The sequence below is a fragment of the Podarcis muralis genome, chromosome 15 (genome assembly GCF_964188315.1).
Source record: "Podarcis muralis chromosome 15, rPodMur119.hap1.1, whole genome shotgun sequence".
In the NCBI taxonomy this organism is placed as follows: domain Eukaryota; kingdom Metazoa; phylum Chordata; class Lepidosauria; order Squamata; family Lacertidae; genus Podarcis; species Podarcis muralis.
This window is the reverse complement of record NC_135669.1, coordinates 13866122-13889402: the sequence shown is the minus strand read 5'-3', so window position 1 is coordinate 13889402 and position 23281 is coordinate 13866122. Positions and strand designations below refer to the sequence as shown.

Genomic DNA, 23281 nt, shown 5'->3' with positions numbered 1-23281 from the left:
GCATGCTAAAATGGAAGGTTTGGGCACTGATAGCAATTGTGGAAGCATCCCGGCGCTGCGACAGGATCCCGGATGCGTGGGGGGGACAACGCACGGAAGATTTCTCATTGGACGCCGAGAAAGCGGAGAAGGACCCATTAGATTGAACTACAGCTCCCAGATTGCTCTCCGCGGCCACTCAAGGCTCTGTAAAAGTGACACAACCCTCCTGTTATGCAAAGCAAAGGAAGGCTCGGAACTACGTTTCCCAGAGGGCACCGGCTGTGTACAAAGATGTCCCTGGCCTTGGACAGGGGAGCTGTTTGTACAGAACAGAACGACAGAGACTGACAGGTGTGCGGACACCTGGATGAGGTCTGTTTGGAGAGCCTCCGGAGGTAAGTTTGGACCTGGAGAAAGAGGGGCTGTAAATAACGGGGGCTCGGTTTGCATAGTATCCGGTTCTAAGTGAGGAAAACTGATGGGTCTTTTCGTTTTCAGTTTTTGGTGAAAGCAAAAGCAGGTTTTGGCTCAGGCAGGGCGCGGGTGCGGGTTTTACGCATTACAGAGCTGTGCTAGAGAATCTTGTGCATATGCATGGTGGAATATAAACTCTTGTTTGTTTTCGTACTGGTAATTACAGACCCTCTAAGTGTCCCTATTTTCCAGGGACATCGCTGATTTACAGAAGCTGTCCCAGTTTCTGGTTTGATCCCGGAATGCCCCACTTTTCCTTAGGATGTCCCTATTTTCATTGGAGAAATGTTGGAGGGTTATCTGAAGTTATCCAACCCCTGAGCCGTCTGAAGGCAATTCTGTATAGATTTTTTTTAATGTTTAATGTTTTATTGTGTTTTTATATATGTTCAGAGCTGCCCAGAGTGGCTGGGGAAACCCAGTAAGATGTTTGGGGTATAAATAGTAAAATTATCATTTTGGAATGGGATGTCCCTATTTTCTTCGGAGAAATGTTAAAGGGTATGTGATTATATATAAACCAATTTACCTGGGGATAAGCACCCCTGAACACAGTGAGCTTTACTTCTCAGTAAACACAGTAGTATATTGTTAGCTATAATCCAACTCAAGATTGATTGTGCCCCCCCTTTTTTAAAAAAATAGTGGATGAAGTTAAAACAGTGCTGCAAAAAACTAATGGTATATCTTGTCGCACATGTGGACAATGAAAAATGTTATTCATTTAGTACTGCTAAGAAAATATGATATGCTCCTTTTGTGAAATGGATGTATCAGATAAAGAAACTTAATAAAGATTTAACAAGTAAAATGCAAATGGTTGCAGGTTCAGTTTCCAGAATCTCCCAGCTAGGGCTGGAAGAGACCCTTGCCTGAAAGAACTGATAGCTGCTGCCAGTCGGTGTCGACAATATTGGGTTTCCATTATTCCTAAGTATCTTTGTTATACCTGAATACTATGCAAGAGAAGCTACTTAAACAAGTGATAAACATTGCAGATCTAGGCGCCACAACTTCTAAAATTTCCTTCTTCTCTGACACAGATTCACTGCTGGTTTTCAGACTGTGTTGTAGGAAACCATAGGATTTCTCAAAAACTTTTAAGGATTTTTTCAGTAAGGAAGATCAGTAATAAGAGACAAGCTTCCCTGAAAGGCTCCAACAACCTGCAGCCATAAGAAAATCTTAAGTGTTGGGGTGTGTGTGTGTGTTGTGTGTGACTGTTTTGCTCACACAAGTTTATGGTGAAACCCAATAGGCCCTGTAAGTACCGTGAGCTCTAATTTGCATCCCAGAATGTATTTCAGTCTCCTCTACAATATTTTTGGGGAACTGGGGCTCCATAGCAGACAAGTTGGTGCTGTAGAGATTTCCTAAAAGTTAACAAAGACTGAAAACCACTGGTATATTCCAGGAGGGGTACAATTCAATAGTGTCTCACCAAAAGCTGAACTGTTGAAATGCTAAGAGTTGAATGCATATATGCTTGTGTGCGGAATTGGGATTTTAATCCACTTTTTTGTGATGACTCTGAGATGACGGATGGGTTGGTATTCCTGTTTAACATGGAACGAAATATTGGCCTGTGTATTTCCTCTGTCCATGGATTGAAATGTTTTCAGGAGAGCATCGGTGCAAGTACATGTTTACTCAGAAGTCCAGCTGAGTTCAAATGGGTCTTATTCGCTGAGGCAGCAGCGCTGTGCAGCCTTGATGGAAAGTGCTGTTGACTTCAACTGCTTAGTACTTGAGTTAATATTGACTTTTATTTATTTTCTCCAAAGGGGAGGCAACCGAATAATGCAGAGGCTGTGTGTGTGTGTGTGTGTGTTTTCTCCAGACTGGAAACATCGTAGGATTGCAAGCCACCTGATTATTAATTTCCCTATCACCTTTTAACAAATATTTACCACAGCTTTCAAAATAAAAGGGCAATGTAGTTTTCAGGTTTGGCTTGTTGGCGCGGGGTGTAGGAATAAATATTTCAACAGGGCGAACCATATGCATGTGTGTTTTAAGACAACCTGCAAAAAAGAGCACAGCAAAAAGCAAACGAGCCACACTTTGCGATGCTCTTAATTTTTATTTTCATTTGTCAAAGCAGGTCTGTGAGAGACTGAGCAGGGGCGTCTCCATAGCAACGCTGCATTCCCCCCCCCCCGTCCTCTGAGGAGCTTCCCGCTTCCGTCTCCTCCTCCTTTACTGCGCTTGCTCTTTACCTCGGGGAAAGGGGGGGGGGTGAGAATCCGCGGAAGGGCGCATGCGCGTCTCCGTCAAACCCAAGCCGGCCGTCTCGCTCCTTGTAATCCGGAGAGAGAGGCAGGGGGGCGGGAGGGGGTGCCCGGTGCGCCGCGCCTGCGCAGTGGCTTCCCGGTCGGCGCTGCCCAAGGAGCTTGTTATTCAGCTCAGTCAGCCTTTTCTGGCGGCCGGGGCAGCTGCTTGTCAATTGCCTGGGTCGGGTCAGCCGCCGCCGCCACGGACCCCGAGCGCCCTAGGCCGGCAAGTATCGAAGACCCCGTATATGTGTGTGTGTGGCTTGCGACACACCTTTACCCTCCTCCGCCTCCCCTCCTAATTCCCTCTTCTGGGGCTCCCCCCTCCCCGGTCCCTCTTTTCCTAGTTGCAAGCCTAGATTGGGGACCCTCGACCCGGTTCCTCCATGCCTGCCTCCTACCCACCCAGCAATATCCTCCTACCATTTCCCTTTTGGGCAACCTCACACCTTTTTCCTATTCCTAATTTTAATCATAATAATTTTATTATTTATACCCCGCCCCTCTGGGGTATAATAAATTACCTCGTTCTCAGAAACACTCTCTCTAATAATTGCATGCAATTGTGACTCTTCTTTTCGTTTGCATTAATAACATAATACCACCCTTTTTATTTGTGCTCGCCATCCCATCTCTTCTCCCTGGTCTGCAATACATAACCTCAGATCTTTCCCCATATATAAACCTTACACTCCTCCTCCAGTTTGTTGCTCTGGCACCTTCTCTCTGTTTGCTCTGACAGGCATCCTTCTGTCTTTTTCTGTTTTGGAGGACCACAAAACACACACCCTTCAAACCTTTTGTTTCGATTCCCTTGTACACCCAAACCCTTTAAATCTTGCATCTGTCCCTGCAATTCAGCACCGCTGCACCCAGTTCTCCTTGTCTGCTGTGCTTGAGCTTCCCCTTTTCTCTCTAACTAATTTAGCTTCGTCGCTGGACTCTTACCCTCTTTTTGCATCATCCCCACACTCCATTCCCATCTTTTTCTGGGTGTAACTGAGATCAATTCTCTGTTGAAGCGTGCAGCTTTATTTTCTCATGAAATGACCTAAATTGCCATTTTGAGGTGGAGCGGCTGTTCCTTGGCAGACAGGTGCTAAAGGTGGAAGATGGGGTGCATATCACTGCTGAATGTTTTACGATTTTCTGAAACTAGCACTTGTGTATTTGTATATATTGTATAATTTATAAGCGCCACCCTCCACCACATGGTTCCAGAGTGGCCTATTTGCCCTGTGTGAAATCTGAGCGTCTGACAGCAGCAATGAGACTTGAGTGCAATCCTAACCATATATACTTAGAAGTAAGTCCTGTTGAAATCAGTGGGACTTACTCCCAGGTAAGGGTGGCTAGGATTTTAGCCTGAACCAGGAAGTCCCTAGTTCAAGTATTGCCACAGCCACAAATTTGCTACATGGGCTTGGTTCTCTCAGCCCATCATGGTTAATATGGGAAAAATAATACTAATCTACAAGACAGGGCTAATGTAAGGATTACTAAGAAACTTTCTTCAGGGTTTTTTTTAAAGTGTGATATTAATGTTCACTATTATCATTAAATTGAAGTGTAGCTTTAATATTGTAGGTAGTGTTGTGTACATTATTTTAACTGGAGCACTCAGCAACTTGCTAGGAACAGCACAAATTCTTTTTGGCAAGAGGATGAATGGATAGTGAGATCAACACAGTAATTTTGTTCTCAAGTAGGATGATTCAGTGAGCTGTGCTTGCATACTGTAGTCCCTAGGGTGGTGTTAGGCAGTATTTCATATACCAGAGATGGACAAACACTTGTTTCAGCCTGAATAGCTTTTGTTAGGAAGAGTTAATGCCCATTAGTGAGGACCTGTGAGACCCTATAATACATAATTATGCTTTGCATCTAACTATCAAAGCTCCTTGCAGTGGTGAGAAAGTAGTGCCATCCTTGTTTAAAATATGAACAAGCTGGGGCTTAATTTGGAAGGGATTTTAGTTGCCATTCAATATGTGCGTGTTCAGAACTATGCTCACAACTTCATGGAATTGCTGTATATGTATGGGACGCTAAGGCCAAACTTATATTGCTCATTTTAAACCAGTTTGAAATGGGTGTAATGAACCCAGATTCTCCAGTGGGGTTGTGGGAACAGTAGTTTTATGAGAATGAAAAACTTATTTGCTAACAGATTCTTTGTACCTTCACAGAACTATGCTTTCCATGGGCTCTGGATGGGAGCCTTCAGCTAACTGTGTGTAAAACTGATTTCAGTCTGTAGTAGTGCAGACATACCCTAAAGAAAAACTTTCTAATGACATAGAGGTTCTATATCTAATTGTTCACTTTGGAGTGACTGCGCCATTAGTGTGGTCTAACTCGTCTAAACCTGTGCTGAGCAAATGAAACACAAAAGAAAGCACACACACACACACACATATTCTGCTCTGAACAGGAACGTGTGCTTTCTTGACACTCCTTCTAATTACCTTTTGCTGAACGCTGGAGGCAAAATGTGTATATGAAGGTATATATTAATACGGAACTTGAGAATCCAGTGCAAGACTAGGAACAATATGATTTTGTTCAAGATGAGTCACAAATAGTTTCTTTATAAATGCCAGTTTGCTTTTCTATTTTCTTTATCTACAAAAATTGCTAAGTAGAATGATTTCACTGATAGAGATCACGTTAGTTGTGATTTTAAAAATGGTATAACTTGCTAGAATGGTGGCTCTTATTTACTTGAACTACAGTGGAACTACATTTCACACAGAGCTGATCTGACTCTTTAGGTAATTCTTGAATTTACGGTATTTCCAGTGATTTCAGAAGCCTGGTAGTTTTTCATTATGCCAAACCACACAAACTATAGTTTGAAAACAATGTTTTCTGATGCTAGCTTTCCAGCCAACCCCAAAAGATGGTTTGTCAATTCATATACCACACTAAAATACATTTGACAAAGCATTGTTAACCATGTTTGGATGCCTGAATTCAGCCTTAGTCTAAATATTAAAAAATGCATTTATTCACAGTTAGTCCAGATTACATTTCCAGCGGTGCTCCTCTGTCCGCTCCCCCCCACCTTGATTCACTGTCTGCTGTCTAAATGTAGATTGTAGATTACTTGGGGCAGAGAGCTTTCTTTTTTTCTTTACACCATTTTGTCAAGTGAGATGTACAGTGAGCATGCTGTGTGAAGAAGCAGCACAAGGAGCGTACAACACTGACAAATTAGGACCTTACATTTTATTCAAATTTCATGCGCACTAGAATCAATTGCTTAGCCATTTTGAATATGGAAGACTTTTATTTCCTTTTAAGTGTTCGCTAATTACAGACATCCGTTTATCATTTGTTGGCTTCAGGTTTATTTTCCTCGAAGAGCCTTCTCTGTTGTGTAATGGGATCGCTATACGCTTTGCCACCTTCTGCACTCACAATAAATATTCTTCGTGGTTAGGTTTGGTCACTATTTTAGTCTTAAAAGTGCAAGGACATCTATGAAGCATTGCTTTGTTTTATATTATGTGTGTAATTTCATAGCTGAGAAAGTGGAGATTCAGAATAAGTGTGTGAAATACACTTTTCAGGGTGTGTCTGTTTTGTGACTCTTTACTTCCCTGCCTCATTGGAACATATGTATTATTTTTTGGGTGAAGGGAAAGAGTGATGTAGAGATAAAGGGAGATTTGGAGAGTTAGGTTAAAGGACGCAAATGGTTTGGAATGGTTTAGCATGTGGCGGAGGGAACTGCATGTAGGCATTAGGTCCCCACCTATGATGGAAACCACCTCCTGAAATTCTGCCAACATGCTTCACATCACATCACATCACCCCACACCCAAACCACAACAGCTGAATGCTTGGGCAGTGTGTGAATGCCCAATTATTTGTGGTTGTTACGACAGCTGGAATGTTTTGCAGAATCTTTGACATTATTACTTCAGTGTAGGTTGCAAGCAGCAAAGTTAGAAATTATCTCAGAACTTCATACAAACCAGGCATCTCATCACTGATATAGTCTTGGGAGTTGGAACACTTTTAAATACAGTGGTACCTCGGGTTACATACGCTTCAGGTTACAGACTCCGCTAACCCAGAAATAGTGCTTCAGGTTAAGAACTTTGCTTCAGGATGAGAACAGAAATCGTGCTCCGGCGGCACGGCGGCAGCAGGAGGCCCCATTAGCTAAAGTGGTGCTTCAGGTTAAGAACAGTTTCGGGTTAAGAACGGACCTCCGGAACGAATTAAGTACTTAACCCGAGGTATCACTGTATCTGTTATGCACTGCAGCTGAGAATGATTCAAATGAATGCAACTGTTTTATTTATAATCCATCACAAATGCGTTTTGTTTCTTCAGTAATGGCAATCTCTGCTTTTCTCTCTCCTATAAGGCTCGACCAGTTTCCCACCTCTTCACAATGAGACAGTTCTGGCTTCACTTCTTCCCTTCACCCTGTAGTTGATAGTTCTAGATGTGGAGGCAATGCTGGAGTAGAGATGGCAGACAGTGTCAAGATCTTCCTTAATGATCTCATCAGGGTAAGTGTTTCCTTTTCATTATGGCCATCTATTTTTAAAGTGTGTTTATAGGCTAAAATTAGATTCCACGTATTTCCAGTTGGATATTAAGATTTGTGGGTTCTAGTTTTCTAAGGTGCCAAGCAGGCCTCTTTCTCTCAGGCAGCACAAGCAAGGAGAGGGCTCAGACCCTCCGGGGCTATTTCCATCTGGAGTTGCATTTTTTGTGGGCAATCAACGTGATAGTAAGAGTAAAATCATTCTCAAAGCAAATTTCTTTGGGGTCTGATTATGAAGAGCTATGTCAGCTGATAATAGGATCGTTCATACAGCCATGGTATGGTGTTATAAGATTAAGCTATCTGGTGTACCCTACCCCTTCTTACATGCTCTACTTATTTAGTTCCTAGTTTGTGGCAAACCATACATCTGAACTGGAAAACTGGTTTACACTTGCCCTCAGAATCTGGTTGTGGAAACCTGGTTTGAAAATCAAGAGCAAACCACAGTGTAATACACCCCTCCAGATATTGCTGGTCTCCAACTCCCATCTCTAACCTTGTGGAAGATGGGCTGGCATGAATTTGAGGCTTCATTTTGCTTTTTCCAATCTTGTCTCCAATTATGGTGATTCCATTTACCTTGTTGCTCAAGCATCTTTGGTTCCTTTCCACTTGATTCAATCAGCTTTCCCATCTTCCTCTACACCACTGCCATACTCCAACTGTTTTCTATTCTTTCTAGGTTTTCTTTTGTCTGTACTCTTATTTCACACTTTGCAACAACCAAATATGCTTCACACTGACCTTCCTGAATTTCATCTTGCTATACAGTGGTACCTTGCAAGACGAATGCCTCGCAAGACAAAAAACTCGCTAGACGAAAGGGTTTTTTGTTTTTTGAGCTGCTTCGCAAGACGATTTTCCCTATGGGCTTGCTTTGCAAGACGGAAACGTCTTGCAAGTTTGTTTCCTTTTTCTTTACACCGTTAATACAGTTGCAACTTGACTTCGAGGAGCAACTCATAGAACGCGGTGTGGTAGCCTTTTTTGAGGTTTTTAAAGACTTTGGTGATTTTTGAAGCTTTTCCAAAACTTTCCCGACACTGTGCTTCGCAAGACGAAAAAATCGCAAGACGACAAAACTCGCGGAACGAATTAATTTCGTCTTGCGAGGCACCACTGTAGTTATCTCTGTACAGCATTCTGCTACCAGTATTAATCCCCTTGCCAGCTATTTTGATCTCATTTAACCACTCCTCCATTGGTTTTTTGTTTCGTTTTTTGCATCCAATCTATGTTTTCTGCTCTTATTTGGGAACTTCTAGAGGCAGCTTTTTGTAGGCCATTAAGAGTTCTGAACTGTAACACGTTACACAAGTTTGGGGGTGTTGATCCCAAAGCTAGTTGTCAATGGTTCAGGTATTGCCTAGGTTGATTCTGCTAAACTAATACAACTACCTTTGCAGGAAAACAAGAACTAACTCTAAACCCCTTTGCATAGGATGTACCTCTTGAGCGGCTTCCTAGTTTGGCACTATCATTCCCACTTGCAGGCAGATTTAGAAATGCTCATAAATAGCTCTTCATGGTTCTGTCACAGCTTATCGTTTACCCCTCATTTTCCATCAAGCCCTTTCTTTCATCCTCTGCTCTTTATTCATTCTACAATCCCTTATTCTTAAAACCGTCTCCGCCTCTTACTCTTGGAACTCCTTTCCAGACAATGCCCACAATACTGTTTCAGTTTCTAGGTTCAGATCTGTTCTTAATAGCAGATTCTTCTCTCTCACAGTCCTAAGCATTCTAGATTTTTTTACCCCCCCTTTTTTTGCTTTCCCTACCCTCTCACATCACGGTCTTGCAACCCAATCATGTGCATCTTTTCTCAAAAGGAAGGCCTACCTAATTTAATCAGACTTAGGACTCGGCTACATTAGGAAAGAGAAAGCGTTTTATATGTGTTATAACATTGCAGCCTGGCCCACCACAAGGTCTGAAGGACGGTGAACTGGCCCCCTCCTTAAAAAGTTTGCTGACCCCTGGACTACACAAATCTTTGAAGGAGTAATAGTTTGCCAAAAGAGAAAACAAACTACCCTCTGGTGTCATTTTCTCTTGAGTCCCTGGAACATTTAATCATTTTATTCTAGGTCACTGGGTAGCTAATACTAGGTGTTGCTCATGGAATGATTTTTGGCTAAAATTGAGAGTGCTGGAGCTCCTTCTTGGCTAGAAAGCCATTGGCAGACACCCAGGGTTGTCTTTTGAGAAAATGTTAGAAGGAAAAAGAAAATGTAATGCAAGTATCTGAGTTGTCCCAAACACTTGAGCTGTGGTTTGCCATATAGTACAATGGACTATGTGTGTACATTGATTCCATTATTGCAGTATGCAGCTGTAAGATTTGGCATTAGGCTTGTCATACAGCATCCTGAAAACAAAATCTGTCTTACGTTGTCATGTTTCTAGACCTCTAGGCTTGGAAAATATGTTCGAAAATGTGTAGATAATGTTTGACTGAAGTTTCAGAAATCCAGCAGGCATTGCAAAAGGCTTTACAGTAGCTGGAGTTGCCTATTTCTGTGTAACTTCTCATGGTTTAGTTGTCCCACTCCAAGTAGGTTTCCCTGAGTAAACCTTCATTTCAGACTCTTTCTTTCCTCTACTGGAATTTGGTCAGTAAGCTGGGAAGAGGGTATGGCTCATCTTTGAGCTGGCAGAACAAGCGAGTCTTATCCTTTCTTCTTCCTAAATTCATCCTGTACAGTGGTGCCTCGCAAGACGAAATTAATTCGTTCCGCAAGTCTCTTCGTCTTGCGAGTTTTTCGTCTTGCGATGCACGGTTTCCCATAGGAATGCATTGGAAATCAATTAATGCGTTCCTATGGAAACCGCCTTCAGACCAGGTCCGGGGACAGTCTGTCCCCCGACCTCTTCTGAAGGCTGGGGGGGGGGGGAACAAGGGCTTTTCTTCCCACCCCCAGCATTTTAAAAATCCCCGGGACAGCGGAGGACTTCTCCGCTGTCCGGGGCGATCTTAAAATGCTGGCGGGCAGCATTTTAAAATCGCCCCGGGACAGCGGAGGATTCTCCGCTGTCCGGGGCGATTTAAAAGCCCCTGGGAAGGCAGGCAGGGGGGACAAAGACTTTTGCCCCCCGCCAGCCTTCAGAAGAGGTCCAGGACCTCTTCTGAAGGCGGGCGGGGGGCGAAAGTCTTTGCTCCCCCCCGCCTGCCTTCAAAAGCCGTCCAGGACAGCAGAGAAACGCGCTGTGTTTCTCCGCTCTCCCGGGAAGGCAGGCAGGGGGGAACAAAGACTTTTGCCCCCCGCCGGCCTTCAGAAGGTGTTCCCTCCCCGCCGCCCGGCTTCGGAGCATCGTTCCGAAGCCCGGCGGCGGGGGGAGGTGTTCCCTCCCCGCCGCCTGTCTTTGGAGGAGCCTTCCGAAGCCCGGCGGCGGGTGGAGGTGTTCCCGCCCCACCGCCCGGCTTCGGAGGAGCCTTCCGAAGCCCGGCGGCGGCGGGAGGAGGTGTTCCCGCCCCGCCGCCAGGCTTCGGAGGAGGTCCGAGGACAGTGGGGAAGACGCGCTGTGCTTCCCCGCTGTCCCGGAGATTTCCCTATGGGCTGTCGTCTTGCGAAGCAAGCCCATAGGGAAATTCGTTTTGCGAAGCGCCTCCAAAACAGAAAACCCTTTCGTCTAGCGGGTTTTCCATCTTGCGAGGCTTTCGTCTTGCAGGGCACCACTGTAGTTCATAAATCAGAGTTGTCACAAGGTTATTGATCTGTATTTAATCTGTAAAACTCACCTATTCATTTTTCCCTCCATAGTTTCCCCAAAACTTGCTGAATTTGGACCTGATTACAGTCGTACCTTGGAAGTTGAACGGAATTAGTTCCAGAAATCTGTTTGACTTCCAGAATGTTTGGAAACCAAGACTCATCTTCTGATTGGCTGCAGAAAGCTCCTACAGCCAATCAGAAGCCGTGTAACCCGCACCAGAAGTTCGGGTTCCAAAGAATGTTCGCAAACCGGAACAATCACTTCCGAGTTTGCTTCATTCAGGAGCCAAAACGTTCGAGTCGCAAGCCATTTGGCTTCCAAGGTATGACTGCACTTTGTCTCTCTCTCCCTCTTTGTATAGGGAATTAAAGACTCCATATGGGGGATCTGGACAATCTCCAAGTTGGATGCTCGAATCCAGCAGAAAAGGGAAGAGCAGCGAAAAAGAAGAGCAAGCAGTGTGCTTGCCCAGCGAAGAGCACAGAGTGAAGAGAGGAAGCAGCAGAAGTGAGTTTGGGAGGGTTTGGAGTTTGATCACGCTCCCACTTTCAATATACAAAGATAAGAAATATTTAACAAACCAAAGTAGGAATGGCTGGAAATATATGATAACGGCACTGTGGGATATATAGAAGTTGGAACCATGTATTTTATACACGCAGATCCCACTTACCAAACACAATGTTTCCCATGGAGATCATTTGTTAGGTGAGTGTTTGCATAACGAGTCTGTGATTTCCATTATTTCCTATGGAAATATTTCTAAGCCCCCCTCGCCGCTTTTTCAGTGGTTTCTTCCTGAAGCGGCTGCAACCAAAGGAAAAAAAGCGATTTGCCCTATCTCTCCTGCTCTCCGATTCACCCAATCCCTATCCCCACCTAAATGGTTTCTGCCTGAACATTACTGCTACCGACAAGGGAAAAAACACAGAAGGAAGAAAACTGGCTGTTCAGATAAGTGTATAGCGAGACTTGGGCATAATGAATGGATAAGTGAATTTTTGGGTAGTGAGTGTGTGGATAGCAGGACCTGTGTGTATTTCTATATATGGTGGGCTTTTGGGAAAAGAGAATTAAAAAGTAGATTTATTATTCTACTCGGAAATGGGTGTCCTGGTGGTCGCCCATCCACGGAACTGATCTGGTCCACATCTGCTCAGTTTCAGGATCTAAAGTTATCAAACCAACCACTAGGTTGTAGATAAGTGGGAATTTGACAAGAGTAATTTAAGGTATTTATTCTGGTTTTTTCCCTGGTTGAGAGAGACTTGGGCAGAATGTACATTCACATTGTCACTTGTCAGAAGCTCTCACACATTCCCCTTGTTTCTCTCTAGTGAGCCCCGGATAGTAAGCCGAATAGTTCAGTGTTGTGCGTGGAATGGCGGTGTATTCTGGGTTAGTATATTTTTGTTGTTTTAAACATCTGAACATCATTGAAATGATTGTGTACATGTTTGCTGGCTTGCATGCATGAATCTTGCAAATCCGGGAGCAAACCAATAAGTGACTTAAATCTTCCATGTTAGATTGGTTTGCCAATGTTTTACTATCTCAAATCAGATTTTATTTTTTCAGAGGGTTCCTGAAAAAGGGATTTGGATATGCGGCCTACTTAATTCTTCTGCTGTTTTGTTGCCAGTAATCATTGCCAGCTGCCTTCTGGCCTGCCCACAAAATGTCTATGAGCCACCGGAATGTCTAGACTTACATTTTTGGGGGAATCGTTGCCTTCATAAACCAGTCCTTTCATTTGTGAGCCTATTTCTCAAACCTCAAAAACTTCTGCACATTCAGATCTAGAAGTGGTCTTGGGAAGAACGCCACTGAACTGAATTGTGTGTTAGAACCAGCTCAGTCTTCTGACCTTGTGGTTAGTATAATGGATGTTCACAGCCTTGATTACCGGTATTTATTGTGGGTTTTAAATTTCCATTTAGAGTGTGTCTTGGCTGGTGAAGTTTTAGTATGGAAGCACTAAAAAGGAACCCATCTAATATGGATTTTGGCTGTATTTAGAGGAAAAGTCAGAACGCTACTCCTGGTGCTCTTTGTTTTAATAGAGCTTCTAGCTCTTTCTCTGCTGTGTGCATGCAGACATATTAAAGTGCATAGGCAATGCAAGCTTAAGGATGGTGCTGCTAGAGTGTTACTGCCTGGTTTCTATTGATCAGGGGGCAGAATTTGGGGACCATGGCAACAACCCCCCCCCATGGTGGCTGTCTCTGTAACTGCCTCTCCTTAAACAGGGGTGGGGAACCTTTTGGCTCTTTCCAGAAGTTGCTGAATTACAACTCCCATCATCCCTGGCCATTGGCCACACTTGTTGGGGCAGATAGGAGTTGTAGTTCAGTAACTTCTGGAAGGCCAAAAGTTCCCTGCAACTTCCTTAACAACAACAAAAGAGTTGTTCAAGGTGCTTCAGATCCCAAAATTAGCCAATATGATTCCCTCCAGATGTTTAGCACTACAAGGTGCATCAGGCCCAGTCTGTATTGACCAGAGATGATAGGAGAGTTGTAGTCTAAATCTGGATTGCACCAGATGAAAAGTCTACTGTAGGTTCCATGTCTGGTTCTTCCTTGATAGTTAGGCTGCAGTGTTGATGGTCTAGCTTTATGCACCTCCATTTGCGTCGTTCATAATTCAGAGCGGATTAGCATATGCCTGTAGAATTCCCAACGTCTGTCGCTTAATCTTGTTTCCCACATACATAGAGATGCTAGCGCAAGGGATAACTTTCTGATAGTGTTTGCTAAGGTGCATGGGCAATACCTTGTGTGTCTCTTCTTGTACACCTGTCTGTATGTAGGGAAGAATAATACACACCTGGAGGAAACTGTAGACTTTGAAAGGGTAAACTAATTTGCAAATATACTGTATTTGCCTGAATATAAGCTTCACTTTTTTTTCCAAATTCCGACCATGCAAAGTTAAAGCGTGGCTTAAATTTGCGACCTTACAAAAATTCCCCACCTTACAAAAACGATATCCCTTGAAACAGACATATGGTAAAATGGAACAAAAAAAATGTTTTCTTGCTGATTTGCGAGCTTGAGACTGTTCATTTGCCATTTACAGGTGTGAGTGCCTGCGGAATTGTAGCAATTAAATAGCGATTTGTGATTTTAGCGACTGTACAATAACTTTTGTAGGCTTTCAAGACTGAAGGCTTAAATTGACACCAAGTTACAATTCTACCAACTGCAGCGATTTTCAGCCTGTAACCCAATTTTAAGGGAGCGGCTTATATTCGGGTATTGTCTTTTTTTTCTCCCCCACCCCCTTGAATTTTAAAGGTGCGGCTTATTTGCGGGTGCGGCTTATATTCAGGCCAATACGGTACTGGAGATTTCAGAATTATGGCTAAATTGTAGAACGGAGCGTGTCTGTACAAACATGTTAAACTGTACTGATTTCCTTCTTTGCTTCTTCTTCTTAGCTTAGTCTCCTCTTGTTCTATCAGGTATTTATACCTGTACTTCAGTCAGCCACAGCACAAATAATCGGTAAGTATTAGAAGTGCCTTTTATTAGCCGCACCCGGTATGACAACTTTAACTGTTGACCACAGTAGTTCAGGCACTGGTGACTTCAATATTGAATTACTGCAATGCCCTCAGTGTGGGGCTTCCCTGGTGCTTGACCTAGAAACTTCAGTTGGTGCAAAAGGCTGCAGCATGCTTGCTGATGGGAGTGAGACCCTATCAGCATATATCCTCTGTTCAGAGATCTGCTGTGGTTGCCTATTGGTATCAGGCTTTCCTGTACATTTCATTGGTGCCTGCTTAAAACATTCTTGTTTAGGCAAGCCTATCCTGGCAAGTAAGGAACGCGGGTGGCGCTGTGGGTAAAACCTCAGCGCCTAGGACTTGCCGATCGAAAGGTCGGCGGCGGTTCGAATCCCCGCAGCGGGGTGCGCTCCTGTTGCTCGGTCCCAGCGCCTGCCAACCTAGCAGTTCGAAAGCACCCCCGAGTGCAAGTAGATAAATAGGGACCGCTTACCAGCGGGAAGGTAGCGGCGTTTCCGTGTGCTGTGCTGGTGCTGGCTCGCCAGAGCAGCTCCGTCACGCTGGCCACGTGACCCGGAAGTGTCTCCGGACAGCGCTGGCCCCCGGCCTCTTAAGTGAGATGGGTGCACAACCCCAGAGTCGGACATGACTGGCCCGTACGGGCAGGGGTACCTTTACCTTTACCTTTATCCTGGCAAGTAAATATTCATATGTTTTTGATCTGTTTTTTACTATTACATTTAGTTGCCTTTAAATGTCTTAAGCTGTTTTATTGATAATTTTAACATTTCTTGTAAACCCGTTGGAGTTTTCGCTACAATCAAGTGGTGTTATATAAATAAATTTCCTTAAATAAATAAAAAAGTGCCAGGAGACAATTGCTTGCATCTTGGTTAGCCAGTCATCAACTCATGGCAACATGAACCGTGTGCCCGAGGGACCTTGAACTTGTTTCAGCTACTAGCCCTGCATGCCAAACCTCTTTGGAAACTGATGGGAATCTTCAAAAATAATTGGGAACCTGGTATACAGGGGTCTGCCATTCAAAAGCGGGCTGGGTGGGAACTGCTAGCTTTTGCCATCTCCTTCAGTGCACCTAAAGTAGCTTTTTGGCTCCTGTCACTAGCCTTGTAGAATTCACAGTACTTTGGTCCCAGACATTGGGTGGCTGATTTTTGTATCTTTGTCTCTGGAAGGTGACCCCTCCTTACACGGTGATGTCTGGTCCTGGCTGGAATTTATCCTCACCTCCATCTTCAGTGCCCTTTGGGTTCTTCCCCTCTTTGTGCTGAGTAAAGTTGTCAATGCCATCTGGTTTCAGGTAGGTGACCTTGCCAGGAAGATGTTACTCCCTTTTGTGCAATGCTTGTCAATTGATGATTTCAGTGCTTGTCTCACCAACACCAAAATCTGGTACTAATTTATTCAGAAATAAGAACACTGTATTCAATGGTGCTTATTCTCTAGTAAGTGTGTTTAGGATTGCAGCTTAAGGGTGTACAGTGGTACCTCGCAAGACGAATGCCTCGCAAGACAAAAAACTCGCAAGACGAAAGGGTTTTTGGTTTTTTGAGCTGCTTCGCAAGACAAATTTCCCTATGGGCTTGCTTCGCAAGACGGAAACGTCTTGCAAGTTTGTTTCATTTTTCTTAAAACCGTTAATACAGTTGCGACTTGACTTCGAGGAGCAACTCATAGCACGCGGTGTGGTAGCCTTTTTTGAGGTTTTTGAAGACTTTGGTGATTTTTGAAGCTTTTCCAAAACTTCCGAAACCGTGCTTCGCAAGACGAAAAATAAGCAAGACGAAAAAACTCGCAGAACGAATTAATTTCGTCTTGCGAGGCACCACTGTATCTCATTTGTCTGGTCCATATCTATTTCTATCTGTATACACACACACACACACACACACACACACACACACACACATGCATGCAATCAGACACACTTGGATATGCACACATACATCCAGTATTTTTAAGGCCGCTTCCCCTAAGTCTGCTGTCCCAGCTTGGTCCCCTTTCGGGGTGCATATTGCAAATTCAGCAGTATGTAAAGTGAAAATGGATACATGTCTGATTATGTACAGATGATGTGCACCTCATGACTGGTTGTGAGCGGCCTGGAGGAGGGTGGGATCTGATCAGTTTCCAGTGCGGAACAAAGTAAAGTGATGGTATTAGGAGAAGTCTATTACTGCCCTTACTGCCACCTGTTTTGAGTGGTGTATTGAAAGCTTTCATATTTCATTTCATTTTTTAAGGATGGGAAACAGCACCTTGGAAGTTAAAGCAGCTGTGTTAAAATGCAGGACAGTAACAAATGCTACTGACTCTTACCTTAGGCAGAACATGAATGAAATCCTTGGTTTTCTGATGAGATATTCTGTGTTTTCTTTTAAAACAAACAACTACAGATGTTTTACCCAAGATGGATTATATTTACTATGCCTGTTTTGTTCCTTGTACAAGCTGTATTGTGATGACAGTGGTCCTACGTAGTGAGAGGATTAAATCTTGTCTTAAGAAATCAGTTTTGCAAGCACATTTCCCTGTGTTTCAGGACATTGCTGATCTGGCTTTCGAGGTGTCGGGAAGAAAGCCCCAGCCTTTCCCCAGTGTCAGTAAAATCATTGCTGACATGCTGTTTAATCTCTTACTGCAAGCTCTTTTCCTCATCCAGGTAAGAGCAAGAAAGGCCTGGCATCTCTTAACAACTACCCAGTTACTTAGTACCATCAGTATATGCAAATGTCTGGCAAATTTAAGACTAAATAGAACTTTTATTCTCAGTAATAGTGGAACTCACACGTGGAGAATACTTTTGTTTTTATGAAGCTTTATGGTTTTGTGAAGCTTTATGGTTTACATTTTTGATTCTTTGTTTCTTTTCTTTTTGTTAGATTTGCACCTTGTTGTTGTTGTTGTTAATAAAATAAAATAAAATAAAAAAATAGCAAGGAAGGCCTGGACTCTGGCTGCACAGACACTTAACAGAATAATAAAGAATGGGACCTGAATATCACCTAGGCCTTGTACACCCACACTGTACATGTAAAGTATATTTATACCACTTTTCGCAGTCCTGACTTCTCCCAAGCATCATGGGAACTGTAGTTTATCCCTCACAAAGCCGACAGTTCCCAGGATTCGGGGGGGAGGGGGAAGGAAGCCATATGCTTTAAATGAATAATGTGGATGTGAGCTATGAGGCAAAACCTGGCATCAGTCAGGCTTTTAAGAGACCAAACTGTTCATTCAGACCATGAAGTACCTAAAGTAGAAAGCTGCTCAGGAAGCTGCAGGCAGGTAAAATATTTCCAGATGACTCAAAGGTGTGAACTGAGTACCTCTCCTGCTGTAACCTCTTAAGAATGATTACTTAAGCAGCTGTTGCCTCGCAGGAATGATGGTTAAACTTTAGTCGTGCCCAAATAATAAAGAGTGTATGGGTGGCAGTTAATGGATGAGAGAAGCAAAAGCTTCTAGTCCCTTCATTTTTGGCTTTTTTTGGGCTGAATGATGGTGCTTCTGTTGTGATTGGAAGGCACCTGCTTTGCAGATAAGATTCCCTCTTTTTAAGTTGATTCCTTCTTGCCTTCTGCAGGGGATGATTGTAAGCCTGTTTCCCATCGATATCATTGGCCAGTTAATTAGCCTGCTTCATATGTCGCTGCTCTACTCACTTTACTGCTTTGAGTATCGTTGGTTTAACAAAGGTAAGTGCTTCTTTTTGCTTCCTTATTCAAATAGCTGAGTTTTCTTTAAAGCTTTGGGCCGGTCCATACATATTTACCTTTCTTTTGTGCCTGGGGTCTCCGTTGCAATTGAGGGTGACTTATATGGCAGAGTCTCAGCACCAGCCCTCGAGACTTATGACACTGCCATGGGAGCTTTTAGCGCAATCCATCCATCCCATGCGCTTAATGGATATAAATGTTACCGCCACAGATGAGATCTTGATCATCTATGAACTGTTCCTCTGGTGGTGTGTCTAGGATGTTGGGGTCAGGTCAAGGTCAGATTCGTTTCTCTGCTGCTCTGCAGAGCAGATTGGGAAATACGTTGAGAATGTTGCAATATTTCAGTCTAATCTGCTTCATTGGGTTATTGTGAGTTTCTAAAAATGTCACTCTGAACTTTATGGAGGAATGTAGTGTGTGTGTGTGTGTGTGTACACTTATCCAGAAGTAATTCCCGCAAATTCAGTGAGACACATTCCTTAGTAAGCATGCCTCAGCTGTGTGCTGGCAAAAGACCATACCACAAGGTATGACCCAAGTTTTTGACATCTTTGTGAAACTCCCATTTGTTGCAAAACACTGTTCGACTGCACGAGTTTGCAAATGGCGTTTGAGGGGCTTCTGCCAAAGAGATCTAGGAATGTGAAATCCAGTATCTATGTGTCTTTGCCTTCTTTTAACACTTGTGATTGGCTTTTGTCTTGTCAGGAATTGAAATGCATCAACGATTATCCAACATTGAAAGAAACTGGCCTTATTACTTCGGATTTGGCTTACCACTGGCCTTCCTCACTGCAATGCAGTCTTCTTACATTATCAGGTGATTTGTTTGGATATTACAGCAGGCAAATGTAGAATCAAATGTACACAAGATAAAGCAGTGAGACAGGAAGGGAAGGTGTGGGGTTAAAGCAGCCACCTCCGACCTGGTACCCTCAAGATACTTTTGAATCCAACTTGCATCATACAAGACTATTGACTATGCCGGCAGGGTCTGATGGGAGTGGTAGTTCAATAACTATCTAGGGGGCACCAGTTTGGGGGAAACTGATGAGTGCAACTAATATTGAGTGAATGATAAGAAAACAGGATAGATGGTACTGGCGTGGGGCAGGGAGATAAGTTGTAAAGACAATTTTTGAGTCTAGGGCAGGCATCCCCAAACTGGGCCCTCCAGCTGTTTTGGGACTACAATTCCCATCATCCCTGACAACTGGTCCTGTTAGCTAGGGATGATGGGAATTGTAGTCCCAAAACAGCTTGAAGGCAGAGTTTGGGGATGCCTGGTCTAGGGGTGCAGCCAAGATCTGTTTCCCCCCATGCAACATCTGGAAAATAGATACCCTCTTTCTAGAGTCTTATTCCCCTTTACCACACAGCATGCTAATGAACAAGTGGAATCTAAGAATAAGATTTGTATGAAAGAGGACTTCAAATCTTCCACAGAAATTCTGATCCACCGGTGTCTTGGGCCAAGACCACACAGATGTAGTGCTGAGATCCATGGATTTGTGCAGAGGTTGGCATCCAGCTGTTGCGCCTACCCTTTGTAGCGGTGTATTGAGTAGCATCAGCATAGATAGGGGGCTAGGCACTTGCCTGGGGAAGGAGTGTACTGAGCATGAAACTCTTTTAAGCGCTTTGCATTAGTGCAGTGGACTGCAAGGTGTGAGTGAATGATTAATAGTGGTGGTTCGAGTAGGATTAGTGCCTCTTAATTGTTTTCTCAAATTGGTATTGGTGAATATTGAGTGTGGGAAAAGATCTTGATCTCTGACCAATTTTATCATTGGATTTCTTAACATTAAAAAGGGCTGCAGCAAAACGTGGCAAGGAAAATGATTAGACTCGCTTGTGCGATAAGAATTTGCCCTGAATCTGCGTTCGCATTTGTCTCGCCTCCCCTACCCAATTCTGCAATATACTTGTGTTCAACTTGCACAATGCTATTTGTTCGTAGGTCGACTTCCACAGATCTATAGAGATACCCCTAGCAGTAGTTCTGTAAACATTGCTGCTGTATCTTGTGCCAATAGGCGCATATGTGTGAACAGAAACCATCTCATAATAAGAATGCTCTGATTAATTTATTATTTCTTTTCCAGTGGCTGTCTGTTCTCCATTCTTTTTCCTCTGTTTATCATCAGCGCCAATGAAGCAAAGACACCAGGGAAAGCATAGTATGTATTCTCTCTTCCTGCATGAAATGATGGAAAAGAAGTCTACCAGTTGGCTATGAAATCTGTTCAATTCTTCACGCTGCTAACTGCTTCTTGCCATCTTTGTGATTTAGTTTACCCCTCTGTTGGCAAGTTTAACATTCTTAGTATTCCTGATGGGTGGTGTGGGGTGTTGAGTGGAGAGAGAGTCAACAACAACAACAACAACAACAACAATTTATTATTTATACCCTGCCCATCTGGCTGAGTTTCCCCAGCCACTCTGGGCGGCTCCCAATCAAGTGTTAAAAACAGTACAGCGTTAAATATTAAAAACTTCCCTGAACAGGGCTGCCTTAAGATGTCTTCTGAATGTCAGGTAGTTGTTTATCTCTTTGACATCTGATGGGAGGGCATTCCACAGGGCGGGCACCACTACCGAGAAGGCCCTCTGTCTGGTTCCCTGTAGCCTCACTTCTCGCAATGAGGGAACCACCAGTTTGCTCCCAACTGTGCTTGACTACAAAGATATTTAAACCCTGAATGTCCTACAGTCTGCTTATAAAGTACTTCAGTTACGGCTGCATGAAATGCCCTTAGGCTGTGTTATGGCCCTTAGAGTGCACACACATAGGCATATTTTGTATGTTTTGCGTTGTCAACTGCCCTGTGATCTTCAGATGAAGGGCAATATGCAAATTAAATAAAATAGTTTTGCAAGTGTTACTTTCAGACTGCTTGGAAGTAGGGCTGCAGAAAGTTACTCGCAAAAGGAGCATGTGCACCTGCATATAAGATTTCTGAGCCTAAGCAATTGCACTCAACAGACAGAATTTCAGTGCTAGGTCCCCTTAGAAAAGGGCTGAGAAACCTTTTTTTTTTCAGCTGAAGGCTGCATTCCCTTAGGGCCAGTTTTCCAGAGGCCACATACCAGAGACAAAAGTGGGTGGAACAAAGTATGTGATTCTTACTTTTGCGCAGCGGAGCTTCATTCCAGCTATGCAAAATAAGAGAGGATTATATGCATGTATATGTATATGCAAACATGCACTCTCTCTCCAGGCAAGCAAGAAAAATCATCAGTCCAAGGACACATGCCAGGCATGCGAAAGCACTAGAGTGTTGGCCAGGGCGGGTGAGGGGTGTGGCTTGGGGAGGGAGTGGCCTGAAGAGACGCACATGAATTGTGCTCTGTTTTTTCATTAACTGATGCAAGGCAGAACTCGTGCAGTGAAAGGTCAAAGTCCTCCGATCTTATTTTGGACCAGAAAGCCTTTGGCTGGGAGCTAATAGCCATTTCCCTTCTGTTCCAGCCACTTCCAGCTGCGCCTCTTTTCCTTGGTGGTCTTCCTCAGCAACAGACTCTTTCACAAGACGGTTTACCTTCAGTCTAGCCTGAGCAACTCTGCTTCAGCCGATCGACTTCAGCCCTCTCCACACTCATCACCTGCCAGACAAAAGGCTGCTTTGGCGCACTGAACCATAACCAAAGCAGAGGGGGGTGGGAAGAGTACTGTTCCTGGCTGCTGTATACATGGTCCTTTGGTGCAGGGGAGGGCAGTCAGTGTTCTGCCAAGGGGCTTGTGCATCCTCCTCCCCCCTCCCATCATTGTTGTGAAGCCCCAGTTGAACACCAGCTCTGTGTCACACTGAGCGTGTGGAGTAAAATATTGGGGTGGGGAGGGAAGGGAGCAGTAGAGCCTGGGTTTTTTAAACACCTTTTGTGAGTTTTTCGAAAGCAAGGTTCTTTGCTTGTTTTCACGGCATGCAATGAACCTGTGTCTATACTGGTTGGTGTTTTTTGTTCGTTTGTTTTGTTTTTGATACTTCTCCACCTGACCCTGTGCCATTTCCCCCTCCTGATGAATGATTTTTTTTTGTAATGCATATTTTGTCGTAGCTTTGTGATAACGCTGATGGGGTCTTTACGGTGAACCGCACCAGGAGTGTTTGGGTTTTTCCCCTCAATGATCGTAGTTCTTTGTAATAGCATATAACTCAGGTCAGGATTTTGTAATCCCTGTTGTGCTGAAATGAAAAGTGGATCATGTAGTTCTAGGTTCAAGATCAAGACACAGAGTAGGAGGATTCCGCCCTCTTTTTTTTTCTTTTTTGGTATTTGGTGACATCTGTACAGTTCTTTCTGCCAACTGACACACTTTGGTAGTGTCACTTTAAAGGACCTTGATGAGTGCCACTCAAACTGTTTTATGCTGGAAGGGATCTGCTTTGATGGATGAAACAAATTCCTAACCTTAACAGCAGAATGTATGGATTATTTTTTTTAAAAAAACCTACATCCTTGGAGCTCCCCCCCCCCCCCAACAAACTCCTTCTGAACTTTTAAAGGGAAAATATGAAAAGTGTACGGGTAAGTTCAGGCACTGAAATGGAAACATGTTAAATCTGTGGCTGGGGTTGTAAGAATTGCAGTGTAATATTTTGTTAATGGAAAGAGGTAGATGTGTGTAAAAATTAGTGTCTTTATAGATCCTGGTGGTGGTTGATGGCAAAAACCACAATGGCAGTTCCAAAGGATATCCACGAAAAACAAGAGAACTCTTTTTCCTACAGCACTTCTGTACAGGGTTTCAAGAGGTGTCCCTATCTTGTTAAATCTAGGTATGGTGGGTGTGCATTTGCAGCAAAGAGACTTCAAGTCACGGTTAAGAGGCCTCCAGCTCATATGCAACCTGCCTGATCTGCAATTGTTGTCCCAGCCAAGTCAGAATGATGTATGCCGAAGAGCTCCTGTGTGGTTGTAGTTGCAGCTGAAACTAACTGCTAGTCAGCTCAGGATATGTGATATTTGTATGTATCCGTCTGTCTGTGTGTACATATGTAACTGTGTA

At 43.7% G+C, this 23281-nt stretch overlaps 1 protein-coding gene across 2 annotated transcripts; it reads left to right on the top strand.

Moving 5' to 3' along the window:
* The first annotated feature begins 219 nt into the window (after positions 1 to 219).
* On the top strand, positions 220 to 22748 carry EI24 (EI24 autophagy associated transmembrane protein). 2 transcript variants are annotated; one of them, XM_028708040.2, is made up of 11 exons: positions 220 to 377; positions 7111 to 7258; positions 11378 to 11523; positions 12354 to 12414; positions 14459 to 14525; positions 15724 to 15848; positions 17091 to 17210; positions 18135 to 18246; positions 18979 to 19090; positions 20376 to 20450; positions 21743 to 22748. In XM_028708040.2, exons 2-11 carry the CDS (start codon positions 7217 to 7219, stop codon positions 21906 to 21908), a joined length of 1026 nt encoding a protein of 341 aa, XP_028563873.1. In that variant the 5' UTR covers positions 220 to 377; positions 7111 to 7216; the 3' UTR covers positions 21909 to 22748. The 2 variants fall into 2 exon arrangements, with proteins under 2 accessions (XP_028563873.1, XP_077775353.1); XM_077919227.1 differs by lacking the exon at positions 220 to 377 and adding an exon at positions 2798 to 2955.
* The last annotated feature ends 533 nt before the right edge of the window (positions 22749 to 23281 follow it).